The sequence below is a fragment of the Aspergillus aculeatinus genome, assembly GCF_003184765.1.
Source record: "Aspergillus aculeatinus CBS 121060 unplaced genomic scaffold BO66scaffold_7, whole genome shotgun sequence".
Classification (NCBI taxonomy): domain Eukaryota; kingdom Fungi; phylum Ascomycota; class Eurotiomycetes; order Eurotiales; family Aspergillaceae; genus Aspergillus; species Aspergillus aculeatinus.
The window spans coordinates 612,261-637,486 of NW_020291476.1; the positions used below are offsets into that span (position 1 = coordinate 612,261).

The following is a 25,226-nucleotide window of genomic DNA, read 5'->3' on the forward strand; positions in this document are numbered from 1 at the left end:
TGATCTATAGTGTCTCAACAATCGATCCATCGAAATCATATGCAGCAGTAAGTTATTAACTTTAAACAAGTCTATCCACACCACCAATACTACAATTATAGCTCACACGCTCACATCGCTCGCAACCACGCTCTAAGCATATATGTAGGTACTTATACCAACGACCAACTACACCTCCTTCGTCCGTAGACTATTAGGAGCCACCCGCGGCAACTCAATCTCCGTCTCCATCTCTAATCCCGATAGACTCGGAAACCGCCGACTGAAGTTAGCCTCCCAATCCTCCCCGCCCGCACTGGCTGGCGTCGCCGCCACCGTGGGACTCCGATCCTGACTGCCCGCTTGCCCTTCCATCCCCGTGGGCATGCGCAGACTCTTCGGTTTGGGAGGCAGCGCTGGACGCGGTGCCCCCGAGGAAGACCCCGGCCGCCCGCTGGCCGTAGCTTGTTTGCCAATGCTCGTCGGCTGCTCGGCTGGCGCACTCGCCCGGCTCGACCGCAGTTCCGTAGGCTTTGCCGGCAAAGCCCCCGCCGTCTCGTCCGTGTATCGTCCGTAGCCCGTCGCCGTCTTAGGCGGCGGAGGAGCCCGGGCCGACTCGCCGAGGAGTGACTGCACCTTGTTCTGGATCGCCTGCGACCGTGGCCCGTCGCGCCACCCACCAGCCCCAGCCCCAGCCTGTCCGCCTTCAGCCACCCGTTTCCGATACTCGGCGGCCGCGTGGGCGACTCGCTTCTCCTCCTGGGAGAGCCGGCGCCGCTCCAGCTCCCGCCGCATCTCCGGCGAGATATCCTCGTTGCCGTCCATGTCAATTAGCTCGCTGGCCGGCTCCGAGGTCAGATCCGCACTCGTGAGCATCATCGGAGACTTGGCGGGTGCCTCTTCGGTAACGGGTGACTGCACTTTGCTCTCCGAGTTACTGTGCTCGAACCGTCGAAAGGCGTCGCCGAACCGCCCCGCAAACATCTTGGTGCCGGACAGCGACAAGGTCGACAAGCTCGACCGTTTGCCGTGTTTGGCTGTACCACTGTACCGCTTGTCGCGCTTCTTGTTGCCTTCTTCTTCCCGCGCGCGTAGATAGTCCACGTCCGACGAGATGTTGGCCAGCGAGTCCGCCTCCGTCCGCGCATGCTGCAACGGTGCCCCGCCCTCATAGTAGGGCGACCGGGGCAGATCCAGGGACGAGCGCGCGCTCTCCGACCCACGGGGTAGGTCGTATCGTGCCCCAGCATGGACCGACACTGGGCGGGAACGACCGTTGGCCGAGCGCGAACGCCCTGCCGACTCGCCCACCTCCAGATTGCTGGGTCGGCCGCCTTCGAGGGAGGGTCGGGGTGACGCCGACAAATCGGAGATCCGATCGGAGGACCCTCGAGGTTGGACCACGGCGTTCATGGACGGCGATGGAGCTTTGGCTTTGAGGTCCGACTCTGATGGCTGCTTGTGGCTGGATGGGCGTCGCTGATGGTCGGCCGGGGGGAACTTGTAAACGGGGCGACTAGACGGCTTGTGATCGGCCACACCAGGCGTCGGCGGCGGCGAGGTCATCGTACCAGTCGAGACCATAGTAGGTCGCTGCGGGGCCGGTTGGTACAGCGGCACCGAGGCGCGTCCTTCATCGCGCGCATTCTCGACGCGTTCGACCGGAGCAGACTGGGTCGACGGAGGTTGCGTGGGACGCTGGCGGGTAGATCCCTCCGGACCCGGTGACTGGTGCTTGGCAAAGGCATCGTCCGCCAGCGCATTGGTGAGGCGCCGCGCAAGGTCATCATCTTCCGGACTAGACTCCGGCACGGCAGACTCAAAGTCGAACTTACCCCCCTTCTCGTGCAAAATCTGGAATTGATCCAACGAGGGGAAACGATTGGTAAATTCGTCCGCTGAGTCGCGGGGACGCTGGGCATTGTCAAGGACGGAGAAAGGATCCCCGGAGCCCCGGAATGGGGACGGACTGGGCTTGGCCGAGTGGTGCGGGGACTGCGTCGGTCTGGTGGGACGGCCGCGGCGCATCGGTGCGATCTCAGGAATGATCTGGGTCTCCTGGACCGGCGGAGAGAAGACGGCACCAACCTGTGGCGCCTCGGTGGGAGAGGGCGGTAATTCCTGATACCGGCGGGCTTCCGATGTGGAGCGAGCAGCGTAGATCTGTCCGAGTTATTAGGACAAGCAATGTGACAGGTAACCGCAGTACTTACATCACCGATGGGGACTTCCTTGCCCTGCATGTGACAGACCTCGCGCACCACTTCATAAATATTCGGCCGCTTCTGCGGGAGTTCCTTCAACATCCAAGCTGGCTGGGTTAGCGCGGCCATCACTGCAATGTCCGGGGAACCTACCGATCAGCATCTTCAAGCGATCCGAGAAGGCCGGGTAACTCGGGAACTTGTAACTGGCATTCAAGATCGCCATCTGGCCAACCTCTTCGAACGGGGTGGTATAATAACACAACTTGTACAAGAGGACCCCCAGGGCCCAGATATCGCTCTTCTCGTCAATCGGCTGCTTCCGATAGACATCAATCATCTCGGGACTGCGGTACTGCAGGGTGGTATGGCGCTGGACGTCATCTTCAATCAACCGACCCTCGGCGGCAGAGGTGGCGGCCGGGCGAGGGGGCGCGGCCGATCCAAAGTCGCAAAGCTTATAAAGGGCCGCCCTGCCCTGGCGCGAGATCAGAACGTTCTCTACTTTGAGATCGCGGTGCAGAAGCGGGGGCTTGAGGTAGTGCATGCAGGCCACGCCTTCCGCCACGTCGGAGAAGATCTTGATGATTTCGGGCTCGGTCAGGCGATTCTGCAACCGCGTGTTCATGAAGTCGATCAGACCGCCGCCATCGCAGAACTCCATGAGTAAAAACACTTCGTATCCACCTCCGCGGAGTTGTGACGCATGGGAGTCCATATAGGTGACGATGTGCCGATGCCCCTTGAGCTTCTTCATGGTTTCGACCTCGGTGCGCATGTTGGCCAGGGCCGACTTATCCGGGACTGCCACGCGCTTCAGAACTGCCCGATCGGAGCCATCGACCGGCTGGGGTAGGCGCACGACGTAGACATGGGCGAAGCCTCCCTCGGAGAGGTATTTCTCGACGACGACGCGATGGCTGCCAACCTGAACTTTGGTCCCGGGTAGGAAAGTCCCCGCGGGGGCTGCGATCGCCGCTACCGGATTGTAGACGGGAATGGGCAGATGAGGCGCCGCATGACTCTGGTACGAGGCAGGGTTTGGTTGTTGGGAGGACATGTTGCGGGAGCGATCGGATTAGGGGGGAGGAGAGGGGCGGAGGAGGGGCCCTCTCGGGGCTCGACGGTCGATGTGGCGGACAAAAAGAGGTCTATGGCTACTGCATAGGACGCGAAATCAAGAAGGTATCGATCGGTATATCGAGTCCGGGGTCAGTATCCAAGGGATCGGTGGTGGTGACGATAGTGAGGGTTTAAGGAGCTGAACCCGAGGTAGACGGGGGCGAGAGGACAGTTGGCGCGGGGAAGAGGGAGATGTTGTAGAGGGTTTCTCCAAAAACGAAGGTTAATGAATATAGATCAATGAGCCAGAAAGTAGCGGGGGAGAAAGCCAAAAGGCAGCAGCACAAACAGCAGCCAGCAGGACTGAGGGGGAATGGGAATGGGGTGGGGGGGGGAATCGATGAATGACCGGGCAGGGGGAGGTGGAGGTCGGAGACGAGGGGATTGACCGCCTTGGACCCAGGAGGGCAGAATGCTATCAACAAGTCTATTTCGTTGTGTTGAACAGGTATGTTTACTTTAACGAAGAGTGGAAGAGAGAGGTAGAGACAGATGTTAGCGAGCCCTTCTGCCAGCCTTTTCGTCCGATGTGTTGTGGTCTCGAGATAGTTGACGCAATCCGGTCCAGCATCGGGGGGAAGGCAGGCATCACAGGCATCACAGGCATCACAGGCACCCGTGATGTTGGCCGGTGGCTGCAATTCACGGGGTCATCTCAGCATGGCTGTCAGGCGGAGATAATTTGGAGAGACGAAGAGATGAGTCTAGTCTATCTATTTCTATACTGGCTATCAGTCCAGCGCATCTATTAATAACCTTGAAACAGTGTTAACTACCTAACTACCACCGCCGTGGACAAGACGATAGAGGTTACTGGCCTGAGGCGGAAAGCATGTGGACGGGATGCAATGACATAGCTTATGTCAGCTCCGGCATAATTTTCCTCTCAAAATCTACCGGGCGACCATCGCCCAAAGCGTCGAAACCAAAACAAACAAAAGACCACCGCCTGGTCAGAGCATGCGAGCATGGCTCCACTGCAGTAATTCTACTCGACTACTCGACTATATCTCTCTCTGAGGATATTATTATCCCACGGTAGCAGCAGCTCATTCTTGCCAAACCTAAGCCTCCTACGGATGAGTTCTCCGTGGTGGAGATTCGATGGCTGGCTGGCTGGCGGACTGGCTGGCAGACTGGAATGTTTGGGTCCTTGATAGAATCATTCTCCACGGCTTCTCGGAGATCTGCTGGGTCGCTTGTCCGCCGCAAAAATGTGGGATGGAGATGGGGATCCGATGTGGGTATCGATCCGTAGATTGGAATACTCGAGCACTTACTTTATATGAATGAGTCTATGAGAACTGCCATCCTGTAGGCCGCGTATGCACTGAAACACCACCATTCACACACGCATCTTCAGATGCTCATCAAGATACAGGTAGTTAACTAGATCAATTGATTTAATCAGAGGTAACACCGACCGTTGCCTCTGAGTAAACACCCAAAGTGCCACCAGAAGTCTCCGAGGGTGACACTAAGCTGTCATTTGCCAGGATAATCAGTCAACTAATTAACTAATTAACTAGTTAACTAGTAACTATACAGGCTAGTTTGTAGTGTGTCTGTCAACTGTCAACTGTCCATTGTCCACTCCCGACAACTTCTTCTTCCAACTCTCCCCTCTCTTCTTTTCTTTTCTCTTCTCTCAACATCTCCGTCGCATTGACTGCGCATTGACTCTTTCCCCCCCCCCTCTAATTAGTGAGTCTCATCTCCTCCTACTCCAATCCCTCTATGAAAATTGAGAGAGCGGAAAGAACAAAACAAAACACTGACAGCGTCCTATCAGCAAACGCGCTGCCACCATCAGCGCCTAATTCATGACGTGCTAAAACACCATGCCCTATCCACGACCACCCGGACACGACCATCTCCCTCACCTGCATTAACACTTCTCGACGGACGCAATCAAAATATCCCAGCCAGCTGCACCCTCCACCCCCAACATAACCTCAAAGAACTGAGTTTGACGGCCGCCCCCATCTCTCTACCCCAGACCCTACGATAATACCCCAACCAAACCCACGGACCACCCGTTGCTGTCGCCGAAACCAACCAACCCTCCACCCTCCACCCTGCATCCCTCAAGAAACACGCCCTACCACCATCTATACCCAACTACATACATCTGTTATCACATAATCTAATCAGCATCTGGAAAAGAGAATCACCCCACCTAAAAAATGGACGACGGTCCACCCCCACCCCCTCCACCACCCCACGGCACCAAGCCGAACACCACCCACGGCGAATACCGCAAAACCTCCGATCTCCCGCCGGGGAACTACGACATCTTCATCATCCCGCCGCACTCCGCGGGCTCCGGCTTCCTCTACCTCCCCTCCCTGCAGACCCAGCGCAACAGCTTCATCGCCGGCTGCGTCTCCACCCTCCTCGCCATGCTGGTCTGGGTGGCCGTCTCCCCGATCCTGAAGTCGTGGTACGCCGCCACCGTCGCCAGCGGGAACGGCATGGGGATCGCGATTCTGGCGGTCGGTGTGGGTGTGGCTGGGTGGGCGTTTGGCGCTGCGCAGGCGGGTACCGGCGGCGGCGGTGGTGGTGGTGACGGGGGCAGCGGAGGTAGTAATCGCGGGAAGCGGGGAGGTTTCGGATTCGGTAGGGGAGGTGGAGGGGGCTTTGGAGGAGGCGGGGGCCCGGGTCCCGGGGGTGGAGGTAATGATTATGCGCGCGGAGGGAATCAGGGCTATGGAGGAGCGCCGGGTGGGGGACACGGGCAACAGCACTACGGGGGAGGCGCATACAACAACAACGCAGGAGGAGCAGCACCTCCACCACCACCACCAGGAGGAGGTGGGGGACCTTATGGAGCAGGAGGAGGACATCAGTACCAACAACAGCAAGCAGGAGGACCACCACCCCAATCGTCACCGCCGCCACCGCCGCCACCACCTCAAGCAGAGCCCGAACCCACCCCTTCAGCATCCACCAAGCCCTCCAGTGGCGCTGACTGGGAGAAAGCCCGCGAAGAAACGCGACGCAAGGAAGAACTCCGGCGCAAGATGGAAGCCTTCAAGCGCAAGCGCGAAGCCGAGCAGCGCGAGAAGCAGAAGCAGCGCGAGCGCGAGGCGATGGAGCGCGAACTGCGCGAGCGACGCGAACAGCTCGAGAAGGAGATGGCCGCCGCCAAGGAAGCCGCCGCGCGCGAGGCCCGCGAGCGCGCTGAGAAGGAAGCCGCCGAGGCCCGCGCCAAAGCGGAGCGCGAGGCCGCCGAAGCACAGGCCCAGCGCGAGGCCGCCGAGGCCAAAGCCAAGGCCGAACGAGAGGCCGCCGAGGCGAAGGCGCGCGCCGACCGTCTGGCGGCGCAGGCGCGCGAGCGCGAGCAACGGCGAGCGGCCGAGGCCAAGGCCCGCGCGGAGCGCGAGGCAGCCGAGGCCCAGGCCAAGGCGGAGAAGGAGGCAGCGGAGAAAGAAGCCGCCGCCAAAGCCGCGGCCAAGAAGGAGGCAGATGCCAAATTCGCGGCCCTCAAGGAGGCTGCCGCGAAGAAATACGCCGAGAAAAAGGCCAAAGACGCGCAGGAGGCCGCCGCGGCTGCCAAAGCGAAAGCAGCACCAGCAGCACCAGCAGCATCGGCAACATCGGCCCCACGAACCCCATCCCCGACCAAGAAGCCCCCCACCGCCTCACGAACCACATCCTCCGCCACCGCCGACGACGACGCCCACTCCTTCCGGCCCTACGACCGCGTCCGCCGCCCCTACGGCACGGCAACGACAACCACCACCTCCAGCTCCTCCGTCTACTCGGAATCCTCCTCGTACGCGCCCTCCCAATCCACGGCGCGCACCGACCCCCCGCCCCCGCCGTCCAACCGGGGGCCCTACGCGACCAAGGACCCCGATAAAGTCGTCGTCCACGGCGTCTACGCCTTCAACAACGCCTTCCTCCGCACACCGGTGGCGCAACTCGTCGCCGGCCAGGGGATGGTCTCCGACGGGCTCGTGCTGCGCATCACAACGGAGGGACTGTTCATCGACGACGACGTCCGCGGCGTGGGCCAGCGCGAGTGGGACGTGAAAGCGTGGACGATGAAACTCGTCGAGGTGTGGTGCCCGCGCTACGCGGCGCAGCACCCGCACCCCCCGCGCGGCCCGCCCCCCGGCCCCTTCACGAAACGCACCAACGAGCCCACCGCCGAGGAGTCGGACGCCTACCTCGCCAACCTGCTGAAGGTGTGCAAGAACACGTGCCGTCTGGCCACCCCGGCCAAGCCCGGCGGCGGGTTGCACGTGCTGCGGGCGTCGGTGCGCGACCAGGAAGGGAAACGGTATGTGTTCGTGCTGCAGGAGACCGAGGGGTGGAAGGTGGCCATCGGGCTGCAGCGCTTGCGGCGCGGCACCTTGTCCCGCGCGCTGGGCGTGTCCGGCTTGGCGGCTAACGAGACGAGGACGGTGTTGGCCGGGTTGGGGTATTGAACTTGCGCGCCGTGCCCGAGTCGCCTGAGGTCCAGTGCAGTATGTACAGCATGTACGGCACCGAAGCTATGGTATAGGTGACCCTGCTTCTCGTTCTCGGTCTTGTTGTGGGTAACAGTGATGATGATGGCTGCATGAGCATTTGGCCTGCCTGTCTGCCTGTTGTATGCATTGCATTGCATGGCGATGATGTTGATACTACTTACTCCCTCGCACCCCGCCCCTCTCCTCTTCCTATCATTTGCTTTGATTGCTTTCCAGTTCTGAGTGCTTTGCTTCAGATATCCCCCCCTTCGTTTTGATGATCCTGGCTTGGCTTGTTGGGCTTGAGATACCGACCGCTGCGTTAGGCTTCTCTCGCTCGTTCAATGTGGATAGTTACATAGAACATCGTACATTCAGTATATAATCCTATCCTATCCTATTCTATCCCTACCTGTCTGGTGCACAGTACGCTAGCTGTTGTAGAGGTCACCTGTCAATACCAACCCCTGGTTATAGCTTATAGTTCTAGGGATTTGCCCTGTCAAGGAACCCTAACCGTCAGACTGTAACTCTAACCAATCCAACCAACCAACCAACCCCAAACAGAATTGCACAGCGTAGCCAAACAATCGAAACCACCCTACATGGCCAAACAAATCCCATGGCCAACCGAGTCTCACAATCTACAACCCATCTACAACATATCCAACCTCCAGAAGAAGAATAGAGAGTAAAAAAGTATTGATCTCATCCGAATCCAGGATCTAGAAAACAAAAAAAAGAGAGAACCTTATTGGCATAAACAAAGAATAAGATAAAATAAAGGGTGTGGCAAAACACTAAAAAAGTCACTCATCTCATCCCAGGTATATAACGCCTATTGCCATCACAACAGTACAGAGAAAAAAAAACCTGGCTAACAAAATCAAGCACGGAGCCCTCGTTCTCATCTGTCGTTATCATCTAGTAGCGAAGCCGGAAAGGATTCTTTCTCACTAGCGGAGCCCACGAAACCAGAAATCAAAAAAAAAAAAAAATAAGACACACTTTCTTTCCTCTTGCTTTGCCCTTGCCATGCATCATGAACAGGGAAAAGTGGGTGAGAGGGAGGGAAGAAGATTAGAAGAAAAAACAAAAGTCTATCGGATTCAAAACCGTCAATCATCCCATCATTCAACGACATCGTTCTGTTGGTCATGCATGCTGGGATCAGAAAGGACTTCCAAGGTATTAGAAACTTCGTGAGGTTGGAGAGTATGAAAGGAGACACGGAGAGGCTGTCGAAGATGGAGGGAGTCGGATGGGGCGATTGCACGACGAGAAAGTGGGTATGTATGGTATGAGCGAATATGCCAATGACAAGGAGAAAAGGAAAGGACCCATCCCGGTTTATCTGTGATGCATCGTGAATTTGGCAGACACGGAAGACGGACTTTTTGTGCAATGCGCCCATTTTCGTCATGCAAAAAAGAAAGGTTAGTGTACCCAAGCGGATTGGTCACGCTTAGAAGGAGAATCCTCCAGGGAAACCTCCGCCGCGCTGGCCACCGGCTTGAGCAAAGCCACCTCCGCCGTTCATCATGTTGAAGAGAACGCTGGGGTCGATGTTGATATGGGTGCCACCCATACCGCCCATACCACCCATACCGCCCATGCCGCCCATGCCGCCCATACCTCCGAAGCCGTGCATACCTCCCATGCCGCCGCGGCCAAACATGTCAGCCGGGTCAACGAGGTCGTCACCGTTGTCGTAAGAGGCGCGCTTCCTGGTCGCTCGTTAGTATGCTATGTTATCAACAGGAACCCAAGGGAGCACATACTGAGGATCAATCAGAGTTTCATAAGCCTCACCAATCTCCTTGAACTTCTCCTCACCAGTAGGATCATCACGGTTCTTGTCGGGGTGGTATTGAATGGCCATCTTGCGGTAAGCCTTCTTGATCTCCTGCTCGGAGGCATCCTTGGAAACCCCAAGGATCTTGTAGTAGTCCTTGCGCTGTGCCTTCTTCAGCTCGAACTCAGCCCGGCGGATCTCCTCCTGGATGCCCTTCTCCATTGGGTTCGTCTCAGCAACAGCCTTGTAGTCGCGCACGGCTTCCTCCCAGTTACCCGCACCGCCATGAGCCTTAGCACGAATCTTCTGTGCCTTGAGATAGCTGGGGTCCAATTTCAGAGCCTCCGTGCAGTCATTGACCGCATTGTCGTATTCCTTCAAGTTGATATAGGCCTGGGCGCGGTTCTGCAGAATCTTGGCGTTCTGGTCCTTGTTCTTGGGGTCGACCTGGACGGCCTCGGTCCACAACTCGATGGCCTTGCGATAGTCCTTGGCCTTGAAAGCAGTGTTACCCTCCTCCTTGGTGCGCGTCAACTTCTGCACGGTGCGCAGCATCTTGATGGCCGCCTTCATGTCGGGATCCAGACCCAGGCACATCTTGAGCAGCTTCAACGCCTGATCAGTGTCACCCATGCCATAGAACGCGCGGGCGCGGATCAGCATCGCATCGGGATCCTGGCTGTTCTCGCGCAGCATGCCAATGGCGATATCCTGGGCCTTGCCGAAGGAGTTGTCGTTACCCATGCGCAAGTGCGCCTCGGCCGTCATCAGCGTCCACTTGCGAGGCTCCTTGACACCCTGACCCAGCATCTGACGCGCCTGGTCCAGGCAGAACAGCACCATCGACACACCACGGTCTTCAGCCAAAGCCTCCTCGGCTTGCTTGACAAACCGGAGCATCTTCTCGGCGGGAGCCTTGTCGGTAGCGGAAGCGGGGGGCTCGACGCGGGAGAGCACATCGAGAGCCTCGGTCGGACGACCTAGACTGACCAGAATGCGGGCGTGGCGGTACATGAGCTTGGTGTTGGTGGGGTCGAGTTCGCGGGCGCGCTCACAGTCCTCCAGAGCGGCTAGGTACTGGTTCGCGGCCATGTAGGCGGCCGCGCGGTTGGACAGGTAGACGGACGAGTCGGGGCTGATCTCGAGGGCTGTCGGATGTGACGATTAGATCTTGCCATGAGTGCACGAGTCTGGAGACGAAAGAACCTACCCTTGTTGAACTCCTCAATAGCGCGTGTGTAGTTGCCATCCTTGAAGAATTTGTTACCGGCCAGCTTGAAGTTGTCGGCCTCGGCAGTGTTGCCGTTCGAACGGTGGGGAGGGGGCGTAGGGCTCCGTTCCGTCTTGCCATTGACGCCATTGGTGTCGACATCCATTGGGGTGCGGGATTCTTCGCGAGCAGCAGCCATTGCGGAGAGTTGACGGAGTTCGTCGGGATGAAGATTAAGTGGGTGGAAGTCGGGGTCGTGGGTGTATCGATTCCGGACGGCGGACAGCGACGCACGAGGACCGGAGACTGACTTAGTCCGAACGGAGGCTGACTTGGAGGGGGTGGAGGAGGAGCGACTGTGGTGAGTCGGCCGAGCAGTGGTGGGTTTGCGCGGAATGGAAGGGTGCTGAGTCGAGGCTGGAACCGATGACGACTGCGGAGCACGTGTCGACGAGACGGGACGAGAAGCGGCGGAGGAAGAGTGAGAGTGTCGAGAGGAAGAAGAAGAAGAGTGAACAGTCTTTGCCCGAAGAGGAGGGGGAGGTCGAGTGGAGGGAGGAATTGAGGAAGGAGGAGGAGTAGGAAAAGATTTGGTCGCCACCGGCGGAGGGGGAGGAGGAGAGGAGGCGGGAGACGAGAGTGGAGTGGATCGGGTGGAAGTCGCCGCAGAGGAAGACGGGGAGGAGGAAGTGGAAGAAGTGGACAAGGGGGAAGGGGAAGGGGAAGAGGAAGAAGAGGGAGAGGAAGAAGAGGGAGAGGAAGAGGAAGATTTGGTAGACTTGGATTTGGAATGTGAGGATGATTTGTGACGAGAGAAGAAAAGATGCGGGAGACCCATGGTGGATGTCCCGCTGATTGGTGGAGCACAGCGGAGGTGTCGAAGTAGAACGAAGGCGGTGGAAGAAGAAGAGAAGAAGAGCAGATGGGGATGATGAGGATGGGGAGGATGATGATGAGGATGGGGAGGACGATGATGAGGATGCTGATGAAGATGATGAAGATGATAGCACCAGCAACAACAAGTCTAACACCCAACCACTGCACCAGATCACTCACTCAGTACAGTGTCCAGTGGACTGCACCGTGTACTGTACCGAAGTACTTTCTGTTCTGTCTTATCTGGATCCTGCTGACTCACTCCCCAAACAAAGAGGGGAACAGAAAGGATAAGCACAACCTAGAATCAACACTGCAGAACAGAACAGCTCTCAGAGCAGAGCAGAGCAGAACAACAACAACAAGCAAAGCAATAAAGCAGAAGATTCCAAGGTCAAGTCCGAATCTCCCTCAAAATAATAAACCCACCCGCTGTCACCGGCTGTCAGGCCCCAACTCTTTATGGAGTCCGCCCACCCGCCATAATTCCGGAGGCTGGACGTTTCCTGGCCAATATTCGCCCTCCTCTTAGCCTCTCCCTCTGCTCGCCTCGTCATGCTCCCCTCTTTCAATCAAACAATTCTCTTAGGCTAGTTCCTGTCTTTCAAGCTAGCTACCAAACTACGGAGTACCAAGCTACCGAGCGAGCAAGCAAGCAATCAATCAAAGCGCTTCCATTTGGTTCTACCCTTTCTATCTATCTGGGGTGCTGCTGGTCACTATCACTGAACTGGACAGTCTGGCCGATAGACATGGTGCGCTAACAAGCAAAAGTACTGTATTGTACATTGCGTACCTCCTCACCCACTCTGCCCCCTTCTCTCTCTCATGCTCATCCTGTCTCATCTCGTTTTCTTCCCTTCGCAAAATGCTTAAGCTTCCTCCCCTCCCCATGAAATTGCCATGCTCCAGCCCAACCCAGGCCCGTGCGCTCCAACCAAAGTTCAATGATCGCTTTGGGCCCGTTGCACATCAGTCGCAAGCTAAGATTTAGCAGCAGATTCAGTAGTAGTAGCCGCCGCCTTCTGCTTGTCTACACCTGGCGCCTCGCCAGATTGAGGCAGACCACCTCCTCCTAGCAAAACTCCCAACTGTAGATCGGCCTGGACATCACGGATGAGACGGCGAGCCTGGCCTTTGCAGCGCGCCTGTTCGGCAGAATAATGTCGCAGGTATGGTGCTATAAGCGCTTGATGGTAGTCTCGGCCAACCTCCTGCAATTGTCCCTCGATCATCTGCTCGATCTTCTTCTTCAATTCGCATAGCCATGCTTCAAGTGACTGCTGCACCTCAACTGCAGCTTTGCGGAACACTTGAGAGCCGTGTTTCTCGGCATACTCGGACATCATTACTCGGACCGCTTGCAAGGTGCCGATTCCTAGTCAAACTGTTTCAGTTACCGCGCCTTTGGCAGCCGCAGGAGATACAGTACCTACCCTTAAGCTGAGCGCACGCATCGTAGGTCTCTTCCAGTCCCGTTGCAATGCTCTCGCTGAATTGGCTGCTCGCCTTCCGTTGCTCTTGCCTTGTCCAATCATGGAGATGCTGCACTTGTTCTCTCACCGACTCGTGAAGAGCGACGAGTCGATCCTGAAGTTGCTTACTTATCGCCTGGGGCAGCTCCCATTTGACCGACTGGATGGCCTCAAAATGGAAGCAGCCGAAAGCCTCTCTTGATTCTTCACCTAGTTGCTGATAGGCATCGGGCACCAATTCCAGAAATGCCCTATGGCAAGTCAGATAACATTCCATAGGGATCGGTGCACAGTCGACCTACTTGCGCCATCCGGGCTTGATTTTGTTTATCATCGGAAGTGCTCTAGAGGCGAAGTCAGTTCCATCGCACAAGATCGGAGTATTTGACCGCATATTACATCTCATTATTCATGTTCTAAATGTCCGTCAGTCTTGTCTGTTCGCCGCGCAGCACAAGAGAACAAGAGGCAGGAAACCCACCAATTCTCGAAAAACACCCTGACGACGACAATTCGCCTGATACGTATTGAAACGCAGACCTCCTTCATGGCAGGAGGCATTCCAGCTTGCAACCTTTTCAGGAAATTTTTCGTTACCGAAGCGGCTTGCATGGCCTAGCTTGTTAGTTGGACATCCTCCTAGTGGAATTGAAAACTTACCCAGCAATTTTGTGATCTTACTCTTGATAATTCTCCGACTATCAGAAATACAAAGATCCCGAGACTTATTTGTGGCCTAGAGTCAGTAGTCAGTATCAGCTGCCCTGGGCTGTGGGCTGAGCCAATCTTCAGACCTACCTCGGCTAGTTTCTCCAATGCCCTATGGAATCCTGCCTCGATCTCCAGCTTGGTCTGGTCGGAAATATCTGCCACTTGCGTGATAATGGAGGACCAGAGCGTCATGGATTGGAGAAGTGAGTTCAGCGCCACCAAGAACCGTCGAGCAGCACGCTCGCGGGCTTTGCTGGTTAGCGAGATACAATACCGCTGCAAAGCAGGAATCTCGGTTTTTTCCAGATGCGAAAACCCACCAACCCGGATGTCAGGCTCAGGACGGCCGCGCAGCCCTTGATAGGCTCTAGGAGACACGCAGAACACAGCAAGGTTTCGCTCTAGTTCACCATAGTCACGACGAGGAGTAAGAGGCATAGCGTCATCAGCTTTTTCATCTTCTAGATCTAAATTTGCAATGGTTTGAGCGAAGTCGCGTTTGATTTCATGCTTCGAAAAGTTATTTCGAGCCTCGATGCAGAACTGGAGATCCTTGAATTCGATGTTTTGTTTTTCAACACGCAGCCGCTGGATTTCACTCTTCTCGTCCACGATTTGCTGCTGGATTTGGCGTCGCTGATTGTCGAGATTTTTTCGCTGAGCTCTCAGTTCACGCAGCTTGCGCTGAAGTTTTTGACGATCATCGTCCTCGTCTGCGTCTTCCACATCTTCAGAGAGGGTCATAGTCGAAATCAATTCCCCGGGCGACTCCTCGCCCATACTAATCCTCTTGCGTTTCTTCGGAGTAAGCACGACTGCATCGAGATCGCCTTCCTTTTCTTCTAGTTCATCGATCTCGTCCTGAACGGCATCAAGCTTTGAAGATATCTGTTCCTGGGATTCTCTGTGCACTTGGAGTTCCGTTTCCAAGCCCTCAAGCCGCTCCAGATATGCCCCCATGTCATCGTCAATAGACGGTAGATCAATTTCCAAAGATCGCGCGACTTCAGCCGGAACGATGTCATCGGTCTTGGTGCAGATGAACGTTATGTCATTGAATGCACCGTCCATGTGCATCTGCGTCTTGAAGTTCTTGCCCAACAGATCATGAGCAACTTTGTCATCGACCGCTCGATTGATGGGTGCCACAATCCAGTGTGCGGAGCAACGCTTCATGTACTCATCAGCCACCGCAACACGCGCTGCATTTGAATCAAAGACCCCTGGAAGATCAACTAGCACAGCTCCCGTCGACAAAGCTTCGGCTTTGACAAAGACCCGAACAACACGAACGAGAGGCCAGAGCCCAATACCTTGGTCGGCGAGTCCCCGATCGTCCGACGAGCCTTTCTGCTGCGAAGCAGGTGCCTTTTGAGCTGTAGACTTGGGCCTGCCCCTTTTCTTGCCCTTGCTGTCAATGTATGCCTTGAGGCCTTCGGAGAAACTTTTCGAGTGATTCTCTTCGATCCGAATGGTTCGGCCCAGTAAATCCGAGACTCTCTTGTCATCCATAAGCTTACCCGGCGAAGTCTCTAGAAGTGTCTGCCGCTTGAGGGCCGGGTATACAGCCATGATTTTGTCCAATGCGATTGCTGCCTCGGGATCTTTCGGCGCCTCGCCACGAGCCAGTTCCTCAGCATGGTCACGAAGCTCTGCAAAGAGGATGTTAAGTTCACGCTCCCAGTCCCTGTGATTGATAAACTGGACTTCCGCTTTGTAGCGGAATTCTCCATCATTGTAGGAGACTTCGATCGGGACGGCTGTGGATGCACGCATACAGTCGGTAGTCAAAACACCCTTCTCATCAATGAGCGCGTTAATCAGCGACGATTTCCCGGCACCAGTACTTCCGACAATTCCAATCACAACCTTCTCCTTACAAGCCTTGGAAAGAGTCTTTTCTATCTCGGCCCGCCAGTCGGTTTCAGTCACCCAATCATCGGACTCGCTGAAGAGTTCTCTCATGTCGGTCAGCACCTTGACACCTTTGGTGACAGCAGATTCAAGCGCCTCGATCTTTTGATCTGCTGTGTTACCGATGCTGTACACTTCCTCCTCCGATGTTACTGCGTCGGTCGCATCGACCATCGAGGCGTCCACTACCGGTGGACTGTTAAGGGCAGCAGCCGTTCCTTTCTCCTCAGCTTGGACTGGGCACAATCCAGGTTTAGCATCGGGGCTCAGCAGCACTTTCACTGCTGATTTGAATGTGGAAACTTCAGACGCAGGTCAGCAGGGCTATCACAGTTGGTGAAGCATTTTGAGACAAAACTCTAGTGAGCGGAAGTACTGACGCTGGATTGGAAAAGCTGCCGCCGCTTGGTCGGAATCCAGTTGCGCATAAAGCTTGGCATAAAGTATCTGGGCGAATTCGTAATCGTTTACCTGTGCTCCCTTGTATTGACTCGACGAGACTAGTCCAAGAGCTCGTTCTGAATACACCGCTTGAACTTCATGCTGTTCGGCTTCCCATTTCCCGGGAAGATCAAGAGGCGGGGATGCTGCAAGGTACCCTTCAGTTTCCTCGTTGGATCACCTCACCGGAGAGGATAAAGGAAGCTTACCTTTCTCGTGCCCTGCACCGCTATGGACGTTTCGAACCGATTGCTCGGCTACATAATGTATCTTGGCCAAATCATGGACCAAGGCCACATCAATCGGCTCAGACAATATGGCGGCCAGATCCATGGTCCCTTGCACGGGGCACTGAGGGCCAAAGTTCCGAATAGCACCTCAAGAACCAGTAGACTTGTTGAAGCGAGTAGCAGGGCTGAAAATGCGCAATGAACAAAACCACACGAAAGGAAGTGTGTTATCGAGCGGTCGTAACAGGGAAGGGGAAGGCGGATACGAGGGAAGAAGAGATGGGCGAGTAAGGAGATAGAGAGATGAAAGAGACTGAAAGTGAAAGAGAGAGGAAGCCAGGGTATAGGACAAGTATGGGCATATTTTGTCTCTGTGTTATGGCTGCTCATGCCGGATCCATCATTCACTGATAATCGTGTTATGCTGTAAGTGAAAAGACATGTGTTCTACCAAGATCTGTACAAACACTTGTGTTAGTGGGACACAGTGAGTAAGTGTATGTCACCAAGAAGCAAAGGGCATATGAAGTGCAAGTAAGAGATATTACAATCAAGAAATAGTAATCAGCACGACTAATCAAAGGTATTTATAAGTAGTTGAAGCAAACCAAGACTAAGCCAAATTTATGGGTATCATCGCTCTCTGATGCAGCAAATAGGGCCAAAATGAGCAGAAAAGCAATCAAGGTACAGAGGGAGAAACCAAAAGAACCACAGCTTGACTCTCCAAAGTGTTGTCCACTCATCATTCCAACACAAGACGAGACAAAGTAAAAGTCAGGGGTCTTTCTCAGCCCGAGAGAGCCCGATTTGCTCTCCTGCGAGCCACAGCTGACCAGCGTGACCTCCGGCTACTGCCATCTTCCCTTGCTCGATCGGGAAGCGGAACAAAAGGTCGATCGTAGATGTGATGTTCATATGGTGGAGGCTGGTCGGAGTATTCCGAGTCGGAGGCGTAGTCATCGAACACTGATGGAGAGGATGGATGCCCACCTCTACCAGTAGCACTGTGTATCGGGCGAGGAGCCAGCGGGGAGAGATATGGTGCCGATGACAAGGGCGACGGAGGCTTGAGGACCCATAGTTCTTCCGACTCAAGCCAGATGAGCTGGCTTGCCTGTTGAGTGGATGTCTCGCGGCACACTGGGCCAGTGGTGCGAGTGGGCTGAAGAGTGAGGTCTGTCATGCTCCTACTTCGCGACGCCCAGGGAGAATAAGCAAACGATGACGAAGGCGGAGGAGGGGGCAGGTTGAGAGCCGGGTAGGAGGATGTCGATGGGCTTGCTTCGCGAGGGCTAGGTGTGCTCAGGTCCCCAGTTGAGTGTATTCTGAAATGACAGCGGCGGCAGATGCTAGGGTCCTGTCGCCCTTGGGGTGAATATGGATAATAATCTGCCTTAGGCCTAGGAGAGTCGCATGCAGAGGCAGGACGCTGAGGTAGTGTGCTAGCCAAGCCAGTATCAAGGCGAATACGTGGAACAGTCATGTATTCCTTTGGGCTCTCCGATGAGACAGTAAAGCGGGAATCCGCGATGGGAGGGCCTTCTAGCGACGAGAGATCCATTTGGCCAAGTAGCGACGGTGGGGTAGGGCTCAGAGCAATGAGTTAAGGTAAAGCACAAGCAGCCGAGACAGTCTGGTAGCGAGAAACAACCATGTACACTTCGGGTGGTACGAGTCGATATCAGGAGGCAGTAAAGTGGAGGGGGATATGAGAGCTGCGGGAGGGAAAAATCATGCGAGAAATTGGACAACAAAAGTCCCGACAGCGGCCACGCTGTTGTTTAATAGACATGAAGTCGAGGCGGAGTCACCAGCATCACGACGCCGAGCGTCTTGCTGAACTCTCCGATGTGCACGGTCATGACGGCTTTCTTTGACCGTCACAGCAACAAAGAAGTCAGATGGGACAAGACAACCAACAGGGCCAATCCGCACGGAAAGCCTTACTTGCGCCTCATTGTGGGCTCACCAGATCCAAGCTATCTGGGCGCAATGGGGGGGAGCGGTGGAGCAGACAGCTCATGAACAGGTCGGGAAGGATTGAACGATCTCAATCTGTTGGTGGAGGAGACTCGGGTTGCCCGGCTGGTCTTCGCCTTGGTATGGAAACCAGCCAGGAATCCGATCCGTCGGGAGCCTTCTGCCCCCGCTATAGAAGGATCTTCCTGTTTGCCCTGTAACCTCCGATCCAAGTCGCATAAGATTTGACCCATCACTTAGAGGAGGGGCAGAGGGCGTACCGCAGCAGGATTTTGGGGGGGGTGGTGCACCCTATGTTGTGTGATGTGCAACCACTATGCCCAAAGCAGAACGAAGCAGAACGCGGGGACGCCGAGAAAAAGCATGCTTTCCTGCATGGAGCGACATCCATGGACTGCAGACGCCATGGTCAGGAGCTCATGTTTCAGAGTTGAGAGCTCTCAAAGGGATTGAGGAAGCGGAGGCTGCGTGATGGCCGCAGGCGTTGGTGTGTTGGTGGCAAGTCAATGGTTCGGAACACTGCCACTTCCTTTGTTATCCGAGCTTGTGTCCGCTTCTGCATTACGGCGGAAAAGGTCAATCTATTTGGGTCATTGGACTCCAGATGGATCTCCACCCCACAGAAGGATGATAAATAAGAGGCTCCTTTTCCGCGTGTCTGTGTTGGTGGTGGGAACAACAGTACGAGGTACAACGCGAGATTGTTGTTGTTGTTGTTGTTGTCAGACCGACAATGAGAGAGAGGAAGGGAAGGAAGTATGAGAAGCGACGGGCCGAGACCAACACATGACATGACCAGCCAGCCCGAATGGGGGAGGAAGAGGAGGACCGGAGTCGGAGTTCGTAGTCAGCAAGCCTTAGGAACAGCAAGAGAAAATCGATTGATCATAAATAACGATAACTACAGCAATAACAACACACGCACACACACAGCCACCATCAAGTCCCTCGCATCTAGTTGGAGACCAGATAACAGAGACCCTCCTCTGATGCTTCTAGAAACCACCTCCAAGAATCTCTCCAACTTAAAAAGATAGGGCTGACAGTGACACAATTGACCAGATAAAGTCGCTTTAATTTAGCACATGCTTTTCATGGACTGACTAATAACCCACTCCAACATAGCATATGAAACGAACGATGGACCACCACCACCATGCCACCCATCTCACTCATCTCACTTGCAGGGGGCAGGGGGCAGGGAGGCAGTGTTCAGATACTTCAGCCTCAAGTCTGCTTGGTCACCTCCGTGTTGCAGGATGAGAATCACCAATGAAACGCACCGCGATCGGATCTGACCCGGTCCCCGATTGATGAAGGATTGCCTGTGAAACCCTCGATGCTGCGGCCCCCAACCTAACACCCATGCACAATCACACCCTCTCTCTCTCCCTCGTCTCCAGATTCAGCCCCATCGATCAGCCTATCCTTGCCTCTGGATTTTGTGGGCACAATTGAACACGTCAAGACCCCAGCAGCAGACTAGACTACCTACGGCTGGACGAAGCGCTCGGTGGCAGGTCACCCACCGTGGGCGGGCGGGGCGGGCGGGGCGGGGTTTTCTGCGCAAGTAATCAATCTGCAGCAAACTCTGAATTTTGAGATCTCGCGGTCAGAAGGTAATGTGTCCATCAAGTGACAAGTCAATCTGAAAAAGATCGAACCCAAGATCAAGAAGAAAAGAGAAGTAGCATTGGTAAAGTAATCTATTACTGCTTCGAATTGGGTATGTGAAAGCAATTTCATGGGTTACATTAATCGTATCCAGCCACCAAAAAAAGGCTTCACTGAACCCCCCAAGGCGTTCCAGGAAGCATGTAGAGAAAGTTAGATAGGTCAAAGAAATATTTCAAGCAACGAATCGGATTTCTCTCCCAGAAAGCAAAACCTCGACACTAAATATAGCACAAACCCCCAACAGGGTCTCTTCATTTATACACACGCGCCCTAGGTTATAGGGTTTCCCCCGCCCGTAGTTGACGGCCGGACTCTCATGAAGGACCCGGGGCTACTATGGACAAGAAGGGGGAATCTAAGCAAGGAAAAGAGCGGCGGCGGCAGCGGCACCAGCGAAGGCAAAGGAGTTGCCGTTGATGGCGCTGGCAGCACCGGTGTAGAGAGCAGCAGAGGGGGAGGGGCTGTGTACCGGGTTAGCGTCTGGTTTGGTCTGCATACATGCTGCATACACTGCAGAAGGAAAAAAAAAAAAGGGAAATACTCACGTAGCGCTGCCGCTAGGGTAGCCGCTGCCGATGGCGGCGGCACCGCTGGGGATCAGAGCAGCGGACTTGGTGGGCTTGCCGCTGCCGGGCTTGCCAGGGAGGCCAGTGGCACCAGCACCGAGAGTGACGGTGGAGTAGGTGACGGTGGGAACGCAGGTGGTCACAGCGATGACAGTGACGGAGCTGCTGGCAGCGGCGGGGGGAGCACCACCGGCAGTCTCGGCAGAGGCGCCGGAGGGGACAACAGCGGGAGCCGAAGGAGCGGAGCCGGAGCCGCTAGCGGGAGAGCCACCAGCAGGGGAGCCACCGGCGGGGGAGCTGCCAGCGGGAGCCTGGGGAGCAGCGGTGGTACCAGCGGCGGAGGCACCCTCGGGGACAGAGGAAGTGGGCTGCTCAGTGACGGAGGAAGCAGGGACCTCGGGAACGGAGGTGGTGGTAGCAACGGGAGAGACGCCCTCAGTGGTGGTAGCAGCGACAGCCTCGGGGGTGGAGGTCGAGTGGACACGTCCCGGGCAGTTGGTGACGGTGGGAGCGCAAGAGATGATGGTCACATCCTCGGTCTGGTAGACGGTCTCGACATCCTGGGGGATGGCAGCAACGAGGCTGGCGAAGAGGGCAACGGTGGCAACGGAGAAACGCATCTTGAATGTTGTGTTTGTGGGTGTGGTGATAAATCTAAACCGTCAAGGTTGATTCTGTTATTGGGTTTGGTGGGTAAAGAGAGTGTGGACAGTTGGGCTGTGTTTAAAAGAGTGGCAGACCGAAGTCAAGAGGATTGATTGCTTCAAGCAGTTGAATCTGAGGAAAAGAGAAACAGAGAAGAATCAGAAAAGACTGGAGCAGGAGGAGGGGGGAAATGAGAGCCTTTGTATCATCCGGGAGATTAACCTGGAGATCGTTTCAGAGCCAAAAAGGGGAGAAGCGGGCTGCAGGCGAGTGGAGAGAACCAACTTGCGTCTTAGTCTAAGTCTTGGATGTCTAATGTTGGCTCTTGGGGCGCGGTGTAGGAGAGTAGATTTAGTCCAGGATAGTATAGTCTAGTTTGGTAGTTTGATACTCGAAACCTCATAGGCAGTTTAGGGGTCAAAAATGGGTCCACTCTCATCTGTTTTTTGTTTTTTTTTTGGGGGGGGGGTTATTTTTTCACTATGGTCCTCGTGGGATAGTCTCACGGTTGGTCCCTGTGCCCACTGCCCACTGCCCAGGTTCGGTCCAAGCGCGGGCGGTTCTGAACTGGTTCTGAACTTCTGATGGATGATCGGTTGTTCAATTGCTTCTTTCGACCTTGTCGACTTCCCTTTTTGGTTGGATCTTCTGCGCTTAGGGGTTCTTTAGTGTCCCTAGTAGTCCCTACTACTCCGTACTCGGGTCGGGGTCGAAGTATAGCACTCCCAGCTATAGGTTTCCTTTTACTCGTACCTGCATATCATGTATGTAGGTACCCTTTGGCAGTATGAGTATTTCGTGAACGACCGGACCAAGCTCTGTGATAGTTTCATGATTCATGCAGAGTAACTACACAAGCGAGGAACAGAAAATGCGTAATGCGTAACTTATGTGCTGAAACTGGCGAGACACCCAGAAGTTTGGGCTGTCACACCGCACCGCACCCAGCAATATAAGAGTCAGGGGCAGCAACTCAATTACGGAGTGGTCTAGTCTGCTCTAGTCTACTGAGCCACAGGAAACGTTTGGAGGCCCGCTTAGTAGTCCGTGTTTCACCTTTCCTCTTTAGGCCAATCAGCGCGCGCTTCTGTGGGTCACACAACAATTGCTGAAGTTGTCCCTGACGCCACCGACCATTCACCGTCTTGGCTGACATCCCGCTGTGGCTCGCTTCCCCGCTGTGCTCCCCTTCACGGAATCCCAGTGGCCAGCACAGTGGGTCGGCTCATTGCCCCTGTCTCGCTGCTGTGAAGTTTGGCCTTCTTCCATTGTGCTTGTTGTTCAGGTGGTTATTGTTGTTGTCTTGCTTCGGCAAAAGGCTTGTTGGTAGTCGTTGGTAGTCAATGCCAATACTCAATAGCCTGAGTAGCCTAGTAGTGAACCGAGTCAAGTCCAATGAGCCAAAAACTAAAGAATGGATAGTGTGTCCTATTTTTGCTCGGAAGTGATTCTTCCACCAAGGAGGTTGTAACCCCATTCTGAGAAGTATGCGGTTAGCAACCCGACTGACTTTTGCCGACTGGAGTCGATCAAAAAATCCCAATACTAATGCCGCTGGTCTTGACCATAGCGCCTGGTGCTCGAGGGCAACGGGCTGGGCGAGGGTTAAAGCCTCCGTCCCGATTCCTCGTGAAACCCTTGCTTGTTTAGGATCTTCTTTTGAGCTTGTTGCACTTCGACCGATTGATTCCCCCCGCGCATGTATTTGCGTGCAACTTCTGACGTAGCCTAACAACAACAACAACCGATGAGCAGCACTCTCTCCATGTGCTTTTCCCGCCGTCTCCTCGCCCAGTCCCTGAAGGCATCTCCGCAGTAGAAATCTCATTTCACCGTGATGACCACTGGCCCCATCGTATTGGACGAGTCCAGAGTCTCGCTCGGCGCCACGGTCGTCCTCATTGATTGCTTAATCTAAACCTACTAGTCACTAATCGAGATTCGGCTAGCCCCTTGACCTCGAGAGTTGAGGGGGACAGACTACCACCTTGTTGGCTGTCCTTTCTGACTTTTGCCCTCGAAGCGATGAGCAGATGTTGTGCGTGTCGCGATCGGCGTGGTTTGTGGAACGCGGCAGAAGCAGGAGAAGAACAATGCAGTGACGCGTTGGAAAGACGCCGTGCCTACAGCAAATGCATGCAGAAGAGGTGATGGCGCAATCGAGAAGGACTTGGTTTTGATTGGGGGAAGGGAAGAGTTTCGGAGATGGGGGTTGCAGATGGAACCTCACTTGAACCGAGTGAGATTGAACAGATGGTAGCCGCCCAAATGCAGCGATCGCATGCTGGGCGGGCGGCTAGCATGGGGTAAGTAAGTTCCGTTGCTTAGTTAGTCGCAGGTAACTTAACTTAGCAGCTGTTCATTCCACCATTGAAATGTCACTATCATCGGCAGACTATTGGAACCCTCTTTTCTGCTATTAAAAGCTCAGACGGGCTCGTCGTTGGGAAAACTGGGTGATCATCTCCGAGAATTTCACCCCCAACCCTGATCCGTTGCGACACGGTTTCTTTTTTGGGGGGGAAGATCCGGTGCGATGAACTGGAAAAGGGGGCCAATATGGGCTGCTAACTTGGGATCAATTGTCAATAGTGGAATTCCTGGATCCAGAAGTCTTGATTGGTATGTACGTGAAGGATGGCGGGCAATCGTTTAACCCGTAGTGGCAGAAGGAACCATGATATGCAGCGAACATAACGTCAGGAGAATCCTGCCCTCAATGCCGTGGCAAGGGGAAGGGCGGGCGGGGGATCACCAGAAAGGAAACAATCCTACCACTATAAATTGCTGGCGCGCCCTGCAAACACTCGACGGGACTCTTGGTCGAGCAACCAGAGGTTACGAGTGAAGAATCTTGTTCAAGACCCCAAGTGCCGGTGCTGGTTGAAGTCGGCTCCGCCGATCAACAGGGGCACGAACTGGCAATCAATCGGCTGCGATGTCCAACTTCGGATTCACACCGGCGTGGAACTTGAGCTTTTTCTTTACCCCGGGTTTCTGATTGATGGTATTTGGGCAGCATGAGTGGAGTGAAAAGCATTGGCCTACCCTTGGATCTGCTGTAAGGTGTGACCAACATCCGCTATCCTCGTCATCATCAGAAGCATGTAGTCATCGAATCGAAGACTGCGTCGATGATCAGGGTCGACGCGCCAACAATGAGAACATGGCGGGACTCACTGACGCTGATCGAGCAAGTGTCTTGGAGATTTGGGGTGGGGGAAAGACCTCCTTCAAGCCAGGATCGTCAATGCCGCGCGTTCTACCGTAGATACTCGTAGCAACCTCTAGTTACTCTACTCAATCATCATGGCCTGCATTTGAAAAGGTGAGTTGGATTGATCGTGATAGAGTGATGCCACGGCGCATGACCGCTGCTCCGCTGCATAACCGAGAACAAGCCTCGCCGCTTGGCGCCGTTGTTGACCGTAGGGCTACACTAGTACTCGGTTTCAACGGAGGAGAGCCGAGGATGATGAATGATGGATGATGGATGGCTTCCGAGTTGAGTTCAGGGTTGGGGTCGAAGCCACAGGGTATGAGATCATTAAGGTGCAAGCTCCCTTCCAACTGCGACCTCAAATTGGCCCTTGCTAGTCCACAATTATCCCAACAGATACGGAGTACCAACAATTAGCATCATTCTCATCGTCATAATCGGTTGGCCCCGTCGCTATGGCGGTGCAAAATTGGCGGATGCTATTTTAAACCGGCTCAATAGTGGGTCGGGGAGCGTTTGTGGCTGCCCCCGATATGCTTGCTGGTGGCTTCGAAGAGATCGAAAGTTTTAAAAATAAAGACTTGGTGAAAGGGAGCGAGCCAGCGTCATTTGTTGGACGTCTGTGTGTCTTTCCACAAGGCTGAAGATGGCACGTGTCATGTTTAATCCTCGTCCTGGGAGGTCGATGATGGTCAACGAACTCAAAGAACGATCACCA

General features: G+C 54.9%; 7 protein-coding genes across 7 annotated transcripts; 1 reads left to right on the forward strand and 6 right to left on the reverse strand.

Annotated features, from left to right (window-relative positions):
• Positions 1 to 69: 69 nt before the first annotated feature.
• BO66DRAFT_367418 (putative serine/threonine protein kinase) lies at positions 70 to 3,619 on the reverse strand. Its single transcript, XM_025645295.1, has 3 exons — positions 2,337 to 3,619; positions 2,193 to 2,290; positions 70 to 2,142 (listed from the first exon to the last, which is right to left on the reverse strand). The coding sequence occupies exons 1-3, from the start codon at positions 3,241 to 3,243 to the stop codon at positions 169 to 171; spliced, it is 2,979 nt and encodes a 992-aa protein (XP_025507354.1). The 5' UTR covers positions 3,244 to 3,619; the 3' UTR covers positions 70 to 168.
• A 3,723-nt stretch (positions 3,620 to 7,342) lies between these two features.
• BO66DRAFT_389128 (uncharacterized protein) lies at positions 7,343 to 8,134 on the forward strand. Its single transcript, XM_025646726.1, has one exon. The coding sequence runs from the start codon at positions 7,355 to 7,357 to the stop codon at positions 7,739 to 7,741; it is 387 nt and encodes a 128-aa protein (XP_025507355.1). The 5' UTR covers positions 7,343 to 7,354; the 3' UTR covers positions 7,742 to 8,134.
• Positions 8,135 to 9,230: 1,096 nt separating this feature from the next.
• BO66DRAFT_315302 (DnaJ and TPR domain protein) lies at positions 9,231 to 10,969 on the reverse strand (the record flags this gene model as incomplete). Its single annotated transcript, XM_025643468.1, has 3 exons — positions 9,231 to 9,492; positions 9,547 to 10,708; positions 10,771 to 10,969. 3 exons carry the CDS (start codon positions 10,967 to 10,969, stop codon positions 9,231 to 9,233), a joined length of 1,623 nt encoding a protein of 540 aa, XP_025507356.1.
• Positions 10,970 to 12,620: 1,651 nt separating this feature from the next.
• BO66DRAFT_225294 (uncharacterized protein) lies at positions 12,621 to 16,863 on the reverse strand. The gene is made up of 8 exons (XM_025642713.1): positions 16,397 to 16,863; positions 16,127 to 16,333; positions 13,920 to 16,048; positions 13,782 to 13,857; positions 13,603 to 13,736; positions 13,521 to 13,537; positions 13,424 to 13,465; positions 12,621 to 13,372 (listed from the first exon to the last, which is right to left on the reverse strand). Exons 1-8 carry the CDS (start codon positions 16,518 to 16,520, stop codon positions 13,039 to 13,041), a joined length of 3,063 nt encoding a protein of 1,020 aa, XP_025507357.1. The 5' UTR covers positions 16,521 to 16,863; the 3' UTR covers positions 12,621 to 13,038.
• Positions 16,864 to 18,190, reverse strand: BO66DRAFT_225284 (uncharacterized protein). Its single transcript, XM_025642711.1, has one exon. The coding sequence runs from the start codon at positions 17,979 to 17,981 to the stop codon at positions 17,208 to 17,210; it is 774 nt and encodes a 257-aa protein (XP_025507358.1). The 5' UTR covers positions 17,982 to 18,190; the 3' UTR covers positions 16,864 to 17,207.
• A 1,880-nt stretch (positions 18,191 to 20,070) lies between these two features.
• BO66DRAFT_389132 (GPI anchored serine-rich protein) lies at positions 20,071 to 21,523 on the reverse strand. The gene is made up of 2 exons (XM_025646727.1): positions 20,627 to 21,523; positions 20,071 to 20,542 (listed from the first exon to the last, which is right to left on the reverse strand). Exons 1-2 carry the CDS (start codon positions 21,261 to 21,263, stop codon positions 20,433 to 20,435), a joined length of 747 nt encoding a protein of 248 aa, XP_025507359.1. The 5' UTR covers positions 21,264 to 21,523; the 3' UTR covers positions 20,071 to 20,432.
• Positions 21,524 to 22,456: 933 nt separating this feature from the next.
• On the reverse strand, positions 22,457 to 23,263 carry BO66DRAFT_225372 (uncharacterized protein). Its single transcript, XM_025642714.1, has one exon. The coding sequence runs from the start codon at positions 23,114 to 23,116 to the stop codon at positions 22,514 to 22,516; it is 603 nt and encodes a 200-aa protein (XP_025507360.1). The 5' UTR covers positions 23,117 to 23,263; the 3' UTR covers positions 22,457 to 22,513.
• Positions 23,264 to 25,226: the final 1,963 nt, after the last annotated feature.